Source organism: Chiloscyllium plagiosum, chromosome 10, assembly GCF_004010195.1.
Source record: "Chiloscyllium plagiosum isolate BGI_BamShark_2017 chromosome 10, ASM401019v2, whole genome shotgun sequence".
In the NCBI taxonomy this organism is placed as follows: Eukaryota; Metazoa; Chordata; class Chondrichthyes; order Orectolobiformes; family Hemiscylliidae; genus Chiloscyllium; species Chiloscyllium plagiosum.
The window spans coordinates 51,422,367-51,432,133 of NC_057719.1; the positions used below are offsets into that span (position 1 = coordinate 51,422,367).

The following is a 9,767-nucleotide window of genomic DNA, read 5'->3' on the forward strand; positions in this document are numbered from 1 at the left end:
GAAGGCCAATTTTGACAACATTAGACAAAAACTTTCAAAAGTTGATTGGGGGCGAATGTTCACACGGAAAGGAATGGGAGAAAGATGGGAAGCCTTCAAAGATGAGATATCAAGAGTCCAGAGACAGTATGTTTCTGTTAGGGTGAAAAACAAGGGTGGTATGTATAGGGAATGCTGGATGACTGAAGAAATTGAGATTCTGGTCAAGAAAAAGAAGGAAGCACATATCAGGTATAGACAGCAGTGTTCAAGTGAATTCCTAGAAGGCAATAGAAGTATACTTAAGCAGGAAATCAGGAGGGATAAAAGGGACATGAGATAGCTTTGGCAAATAGTATTAAGGAGAATCTATAGGGATTTGACAAATACATTTAGTACAGAATAACTAAGGACAGAATAGGGCCCCTTAAAGATCAGCAAGGTTGTGTGTGTGTGGAACTGCAGGAGATTGGGCAGATCATAAATGAGTATTTTGCATGAGTGTTTACTGTGGAGAAGGAGAAGGAAGGTTGAGAACTTGGGGAAATGAATATTGACAAATGAAAAATGTCCATATTATGTAGGAGGTGGTGCTGGACATTATATAACGCATAAAGGTGGATAAATCCCTGGAACCTGATCAGGTGTATGCCAGAATTTGAAATGCAACTCTTCCTTGAAAGAAGAGTTGCAGGAAGACAGAATAGTGAAGAAGGCACTTGGTATGTTTGCCTTTATTGATCAGTACATGGAGTATAAAACATAGAACATTGCAATGCAGTTCAGGCCCTTCAGCCTTCAATGTTGTGCCACCCTGTGAAGCTCATCTAACCCACACTATTCTATGATCATCCATATATTTATCCAATTACCATTTAAATGCCCTTAAAGTTGGCAAGTCTACTACTGTTGCAAGCAGTTCATTCTACGCCCCGACTACTCTGAGTAAAGAACCTATCTCTGACATCTGTCCTATATCTATCACCCCTCAATTTAAAGCTATGTCCCCTCGTGCTAACTATCACCATTCAAGGAAAAACATTTTCACTGTCCACCCTATCTAATCCTTTGATCATCTTGTGTGTCTCTATTAAGTCACCTTTGAAAGCACATGGGATCAATGTGGATTTCCACCAGATTCCTCATTTCCACCCCCTCCACCTTATCCCAGTCCCAAGCCTCTTACCTGGCACCGCCCTCTTGACCTGTTCATCTTCCTTCTCATTTATCTGCTCCACTCTCCTCTCCAACCTATTACCTTCCCCCAACCTTCATCTACCTATCACATTCCCAGCTCCATTCTGCCCCCAACCCCCAGCTCCATCCCCTCTCACTTATCTCTGAGGCCCCCTGACCCACAAGCCTTATTCTTGATGAAGGGTTTTATGCCCAAAACGTTGATTGTCCTGATCCTTGGATACTGCCTGATCTGCTGTGTTTTTGCAGCACCACTCTCGACTCTGATCTCAAGCATCTGCAGTCCTCACTTTCTTGATTAAGTCGTCTCTCAACCTTCTTCTCTCTAATGAAACCAGCCTCAAGTCCCTCAGCCTTTCCTCATAAGACCTTCCCTCATACCAGGCAACATCAGGGTAAATGGGGCAGCATGGTGGCTCAGTGGTTATCACTGACACCTCACAGCACCAGGGACCCGAGTTCAATTCTGGCTGCTGCGACTGTCTGAGTGGAGTTCTCCCCGTGTCTGTTTGGGCTTCCTCTGGATAGTCCAGTTTCATCCCACAATCCAAAGATGTGTAGGTTAGGTGAATTGCCCATAGTGTTAGGTGCATTAGTTAGGGGAAGTGGGTCTGGCTGGGTTACTGTTCGGAGGGTCGGTGTGGTTTTGTTGACTGAAGGGCGTGTTTTCACACTGTAGGGAATCTAATCTAAATATCCTCTGCACCCTTTCCAATACTTCCACATCCTCCCTATAATGCAGCAACCAGAACTGTATGCAATACTCCAAGTGCGACCACACCAGAATTTTTTTACAGCTGCAACATGACCCCTTGGCTCTGAAACTAATCCCTCTCCCAATAGAAGCTAACACACTGTATGCTTTCTTAACAACCCTATCAACCTAGGTAGCAACTTTCAGGGATCTATGTACATGGACACTGAGATCTCTCTGCTCAACCACAATACCAAGAATCTTAACATTAGCCCAGCACTCTGCATTCCTGTTGCTCCTTCCAAAATGAATCAACTCACACTTTTCTGTATTTAACACCATTTGCCACCTCTTAGCCCAGCTCTGCAGATTATCATTCCTGAAGAAGGGCTAATGCCCGAAACGTCGATTCTCCTGTTCCCTAGATGCTGCCTGACCTGCTGCGCTTCTCCAGCAACACATTTCCATCCCAGATTATCTATATCCCTCTGTAACCTGCAACATCCTTCTATACTGTCCATACCTCCACCAACTTACTGTCATCCGCAAATTTACTAACCCATCCTTCTACGCCCTCATCCAGGTCGTTTATAAAAATGACAAACAGCAGTGGCCCCAAAACAGATCCTTGCGGTACATCACTCGTAACTGAACTCCAGGATGAAAATTTCCCATCAACCACCACCCTATGTCTTCTTACAACCAGCCAATTTTCGATCCAAACCACTAAATCACCCTCAATCCATGCCTCTGTATTTTCTGCAGTAGCCTACTTTGGGGAGTCTTATCAAACGCTAAACTGAAATCCATATACACCACATCAAATGCATTATCCTGATTCACCTGTTTAGTCACCTTCTCAAAGAGCTTACAGGTTAGGTGAATTGGCCATGCTAAATTGCCCGTAGTGTTAGGTGTAGGGGAATGGGTCTGGGTGGGCTGCGCTTCGGCGGGTCGGTGTGGACTTGTTGGGCCGAAGGGCCTGTTTCCACACTGTAAGTAATCTAACCTAATCTAATCAAATAACCTACCTTTCACAGAGCTGTGCCAACTATCTTGAATCAACTTATTCCTTTCTAGATGATTATAACTCCTATCTCTTATAGTCCTTTCCAGAACTTTACCCACAACCAAAGTAAGGCTCACTGGCCTATAATTACCAGGGTTGTCTCTACTCCCCTTCTTGAACAAGGGGACAAAATTTGCTATCCTCCTGTCTTCTGGCACTATTCTTGTAGACAATGACAACATAAAGATCAAAGCCAAAGGCTCTGCAATCTCCATCCTAACTTCCCAGAGAATCCTAGAATAAATCCCATACGGCCCACAGGAATTTTCTATCTTCTCACTTACTAGAATTGCTAACATCTCCTCCTTATGAACTTCAATCCCGTCTAGTATAATAGCCTGTATTCCCCTCGACCACATTGTCTTTTTCCTATGTGAATATTGACGAAAAATATTCAAATAGCACCTTTCCTATCTCCTTGTACTCCATGCACAACTTCCCACTACTGTTCTTGACTGGCCCTTACTCTAGTCATTCTTTTATTCCTGACATACTGATAGAAAGCTTTAGGGTTTTCCTATATCCTACTTTCCAAAGACTTCTCATGTCTCCTCCTGGCTCTTCTAAGCTCTCTCTTTAGGTCCTTCCTGGCTAACTTGTAACTCTCATGAGCCCTAAGTGAGCCTTCACATCTCATCTTTACATAAGTCTCCTTCTTCCTCTTGACAAGAGATTCAACTTCATTAGTAAACCACGGTTCCCTCACTCGACCGCTTTCTCCCTGCCTGACAGGAACATACTCGTCAAGGATAAGCAGTAGCTGTTCTTTGAACAAGCTCCACATTTCAATTGTGTCCATCCCTGCAGTTTCCTTCCCTATCCTATGCATCCTAAATCTTGCCTAATTGCATCATAATTGTCTTTTCCCCCAGCTATAACTCTTGCCCTGTGGTATATAACTATCCCTTTCCATCGCTAAAGTAAACATAACCGTACTGTGGTCACTATCACCAAAGTGCTCACCTACCTTCACTTTTAATACCTGGCCTGGTTCATTACCCAGTATGGGAATTAGGAGGTCATACTGGTTAGGCCACTTTTGGAAAACTTTTGGAATTCTAGTCTCCCTGCTATCAGAAGGATGTTGTGAAACTTGAACTGGTTCAGAAAAGATTTACAAAAATGTTGCCATGGTTGGAGGGTTTGAGCTATTGGGAGAGGCTGAATAAGCCGGGGCTATTTTCCCTGGAGTGTTGGAGGCGGAGGGGTGACCTTATAGAGGTTTATAAAATCATGAGGGGCATGGATAGGGTAAATAGCCAAGGTCTTTTTCCCAGGGTAAGGGAGTCCAAAACTAGAGGGTATAGGTTTGAGGTGAGAAGGGAAAGATTTAAAAGGGACCTGAAGGGCAACGTTTTCACACAGAGGGTGGTGCGTGAATGGAATGAACTGCCAGAGGAAGTGGTGGAGGCTGGTGGAATAACAATATTTAAAAAGCATCTGGATGGGTATATGAATAGGAAGGGTTTAGAGGGATATGGGCCAACTTTGGCAAATAGGACTAGATTAATTTAGGATATCTGGTCAGCATGGATGAGTTGGACCGAAGGGTCTGTTTCCATGATGTACAGCTCCATGACTCTATTCAGCCTCTCCCTCTCGTTGAAAGCCTCCAAACCCAGTAATATCCTCGTAAGTCTTTTCTGAACCCTTTCAAGTTTAACAGCATCTTTACTATAGCAGGGAGACCAGAATTGAAAGCAGTGTTCCAAAACTGGTCTCATCAATGTCCTGTATAGCCGCTACATGAGCCCCAATTCCTATACTCAATGCACTAAGCAATGAATGCAAATGTGCCAAATGCCTTCTTCACCACTCTATCTACCTGTGACTCCACTTACAAGGAACTTTACCTCCACTCTAAGATCTTTTCGTTTGGCAACACTCCACAGGGCCCTACCATTAACTGTGTAAGTCCGGCCCTGGTTTGCCTTAGCAAAATGCAGCACCTCACATTTATCTAAATTAAACTCCACCTGCCACACCTTGGCCCATTGGCCCAACTGATTAAGGTCACATTGTACTGAGAGGTAACGTTCTTCACTGTCCACTGCACTATTAATTTTGGTATGTTGTATCAAAACTCAGAAGATAAAATGACAAGCTGAATTTTCTTCATTTCCACTGTAAACATTACAATTCAAGAGCATATTGATGTAGTCAAAAACATATTTATGCACAGGGAGGGGAAAGGGTTCCATTTGCTATTAATTGCTAATATCTAGCAAAACTTCTGTGTCCTTCACAGAGGAAAAGAAATGGCATATTGGACATTATACAGGAGCAGGGAGAATAGTTTGAACAAGTAACTGAAGGCGATCAAGTATCTGAACTTTGAGATAGCATTGAAGATAAACAGTATCAATATGAAGATCAGGCAATAATTCCAGAGTGTAGAAATCTTCACCACCACTTATTTTCTTGAAACTTGCATGTGTCAGATCCATTATCATGTACACCCAGTGATTCCCGAGTTGATGGTTACCAGCAACCTCTCACCACTGCTGAAATGCTCACTAGCATCACAGCAAACTGCCTCTTACTTTATTTCATCATCTCCAAATAGAAAAAAAGATGTCGGGAACAGGATTGCGAGTGGGATGGGGTTTGGCAAGAAATCAAGGGGTTGCTCTTAGAAGCTTCCCTCCCCTCATTTTCTCAATACTAAGTACCTTTGAAAGTGGAACTTCCCCCACCCTACACTCCACCGTCAGCAGCTTGCAAAATGAACACAAAAGGGTTTGCTTGCTGTGGGCTCGCTGCATGGCCAGCCCTCAGTTTACCAATGGATTAGATTACTTACAGTGTGAAAACAGGCCCTTCGGCCCAACAAGTCCACACCGACCCGCCGAAGTGCAACCCACCCCCCTATATTTACCCCTTCACCTAACACTACAAGCAATTTAGCATGGCCAATTCACCTAACCTGCACATTTTTTGGATTGTGGGAGGAAACCAGAGCACCTGGAGGAAACCCATGCAGACACGGGGACAATGTGCAAACTCCACACAGAGAATCGCCTGAGGCGGGAATTGAACCCGGGTCTCTGGCGCTGTGGGGCAGCAGTGCTAACCACTGTGCCACCGTGCTGCCCACATTAATGGAAGAAATGGTGATTGAGGCCCTAAAGTGGACATCTGTCATTTAAGAGCTTTAATTAATATTGTACAGGAGGGACATCCACAGGCCTTTCCATCGCAGAGTTAATCAGGTTGGATTAGTATGGTGACGCAGACCCACTCACCATCCTCTTGATGAATTGAATAGTTCCTATCACCAAGCATGCCATGGGGAAGAGCACAGCATTCTGCCCATAATTTCACTATATTGTCGTAATTCAACACTGATTCAGCAGGTCAAGTGGCATCTGTGAAATGTTCAGACATTGAGTCCTTAGTTCTGTTTAACTTCTGTCTTTTTTCTGTCCATGCTGGTTGATCGAATGAGTGAACCCAGCTTTCTCAGTATTGTTTTCATCCCAACATTTATCCAACTCTGAATATAGCCAGTGAGTATAATAGCAGACTGTAACCTATTTCAGCTATTTTAAATCATCAGAATGAAAACTAAATTACTGCAGGCAAGCCACTGTTTCATTATAGTTTACTACATTATCTACTCCACCTGAAATGCTGATGCACCATGGCACAAATGGATTGATCAATGTAGGTTCTTATGTGTGGGTCAATTTAGAGATGTTTTAACATAATTTTCATTGAGATATTATAGAATAGAACCCCTACAGTGTAGAAGCAGATTATTTGGCCCATCGAGTCCATACAACTCTCCGAATAGCTAGCCTGCACATCTCTGGATATTATGGGCAATTTAACATGGCCAAGCCACCTATTTGCACATATATGAACTATGTGAGGAAACCCACACAGACACAGGGAGAATGTGCAAACTCCATACACAGTTGGCTTAGCATGGAATTGAATTCAGGTTCCTGGCGCTGTGAGGTAGCAGTACTAACCACTAAGCTACTGTGCTGCCCCAACTATTATTTTGCATCTGTCCAATGTTATTTGTCCATGCAAGACACAGATACATCTTCTGTACCTCAGATCAGTGAAACGTAATTGGTATGCAACCATTACATTCCTATCAGTTGCTTCTGGTTATAACTATAATGCAATCAATGAATGGTACAACCAGATTTGGCAATTTCCATTCAATGAGTCTCACTAGGATTTAATTTCTTAGATGATCAGTAACTTAGTGTATTAACTTTTAGTTAAAAAATGAAAATAAGAAGTAAAATTACCCGGGATGCAATGACCCTATAAAAACAAATGGCTAAATTCTCATTTATCTAGTGTTATTCAGGCACTGAATAAGTACAACTGATATAACTCAACTGATACTTAGACCCTCTGATTATACAATCAGCAGGAGTGCACTGGCACAAGTGAACATTCATAAAAGAATCAAGAGCCCATCCGGCTCACAATCCTCAGATCCACACACAGTATCTACACAGATAAATCTTCCTCCAGTCTTTGACAGCTACTTTGTGTCTTTGACAGCTTGAATTGTTAGTATTTACTGAGTAACTGACTGTCTATTTTTCAATTAAGCAGAGAATACATTTAATTATCAAATTTAAATGTGATTCAAATGGGGTATTGGACCAATGCCACGGAACAATCACAATATGGACAATGAATAACAGAAACAGAAGTGTATTGAAGTGAAGTTTATATAATGCTTTAATATTCGACAATATCATTACATACTGTTAACCGACAAATTGCTTTGGGGGGTTGTGCATCTGGACATTCCTCATTCTAATCATTGTTTTCTATCAGAGTGAGCTGTTAACATTGGCAAAATGTCAGGATCAAAAGAGTAGATCAAAGCAACTTACCACCCAGTACTGGTGCATTGGAGGGCAGGTTGGGAATAAATTATGGTCTGAACTAAACATGGGGAGAAGACTTGGTGGTTACGGGGTGAGGTGTTTTGAACGGTGCAGGTGCCTTGGATCTCCTGAACGCATTCTGACCTTACCTGGTGGTGATATAGATATTGTGACAATGTGGACACGGCTGCCACACTCTGCAAATATTCCAACTGCAGGAGCGGCGTTACCACAGGACCTCAGCTGAGCACAAGAACGTTCTGTCGAGATAGTTTGAATAAATGTTTGATTAGAGCAGTATTGGGAAGATGTGGTGGTTTTGGAGGGGCTCCAAAGGAGTTTTAGAAGAATGATCCTGGGATGAAGGGCTTGTCATGAGGAATGCCTGAGAACTTTGCATCTGTACTTGATGGAGTTTAGAAACAGGAGGGAGAACTTACAGAATACTGAAGGGCCAGGGTAGAGTGGATATGGAGAAGATGTTTCCACTAGTAGGAAAGACTAGCATCCAAGGGCACAATCTCAGGGCGAAGGGATAAGCCTTCAGAATTCATTGAAAGAGGAATTTATTCAGCCAGGGTGTGGTGAATCTGTGGAACAAATTGCCGCAGCTGTTTGTGGAGGCCAAGTCACTGAGTGTATGTCAGGCAGAGAAAGACAGGTCCTTGATTAGTAAGGGGATCAAGGGTTAGGGGAGAAAGTGGGAGAATGGGGTTGAGAAACTTGGCAGCGTGATGGGCAGAATGGCCCAATTGTGCTCCGATATCTTATGGTCTTATGCTGACGGTAAAACATCTGCAAAGAATGATAAAGATCACACATCCCTTAAACAGAGTGACCTGGGTTTAATTTTAAGAATAAAGTGTATCAAGACGCACAGCATGTTGAATTGAAACAAGTTGAATAAATACCTTATTTACACTAAGTCAATCCAATTTTCCATTAGTGCGCTGCTACTCTTTTACTGAAGCGAAAACAGAAGTATGTATTTTATGCTTCCACAGTTTAAAATCTAACAGCGATACTGCTCGTCTTCAGATGTGAAATGCAACGAAACTTTTGAACAACCCCATTTCGCTTTAGAGACAGCAGACAACATTTACCTCCATGAAAGTCTCCAGTACTTCATGAGAAAGGCAGCTGCAGTTCTTCAGGAATTCCAGTTTCTCTTTCCAGATCTTGGTTTTGAGTTTGTTTTCTTCCTTCAACTCCAGCGTCCGGAAGATTACAGCTCCGATCAGGAGGTACACGAAATAGCCCAGGAAAAGCAGCGCACACCTCCGGGAGCATCTGTTGCTGTCAGCCATGCCGCCGGTTCTCTGGGAGACAGCCCGCAGCAATAAACACTGGGCACTCCCCGTACAATGGGCGATAAAGGGGCACTGCTCACTGCTTACACGGACTGCGGAGGAGCTTGGAGCATACACACACTGGGTGGTATGACAAACACAACCATTTCCTCTTTTAACACTAATCGATAGAGGAAGTGACTCCTGCAACATTGTAACTTCGTGACACATTGCATATATTTTTTTTCAATAACTGGCTAAAGTCTCTTTGGAAAGCTGCTGAATCGGTGAAATGTGTGAAAGCTACTACTGAGCTTCACACTGTAAAAACTTCTAAATTCTGCAAATGATTATTGTATCTTGTTAAATTGTACCCTTCTGTCAAGATTATTTTCACTAGAGCATCTGAGGCTGAGGGGTGGCCTGATAGAAGTATATAAAGTTATGACAGGCATGGATAGGGTGGATGGTCAGTCTTTTCCCCATGATGGGAATATCAAATATTAGGGACTTAGGTTTAAGGTGAAAGGAGGAAAAGTTTGAGGGAGATGTGTAAGACAAGATCTTTACACAGAGGGTGGTAGGTGCCTGAAACCTGCTGCTAGGAGAGATAGTAAAAGCTGATACAATGCCAATGTTTCAGAGGCATCTAAACAGATAAATGAACAGGCAGG

At 42.9% G+C, this 9,767-nt stretch overlaps 1 protein-coding gene across 2 annotated transcripts in view; it reads right to left on the reverse strand.

Moving 5' to 3' along the window:
- LOC122553650 (potassium channel subfamily K member 16-like) overlaps window positions 1-9,248 on the reverse strand; it is a 70,917-nt gene extending 61,669 nt beyond the window's left edge. Inside the window, exon 1 of one of the 2 annotated variants that reach the window (XM_043697778.1) lies at window positions 8,908-9,248. In XM_043697778.1, coding sequence (XP_043553713.1) covers window positions 8,908-9,111 — 204 coding nt within the window. In that variant the 5' untranslated portion in view covers window positions 9,112-9,248. The remainder of the gene's footprint in view (window positions 1-8,907) is intronic. The other variant, XM_043697777.1, reaches the window with a different exon arrangement.
- Window positions 9,249-9,767: the final 519 nt, after the last annotated feature.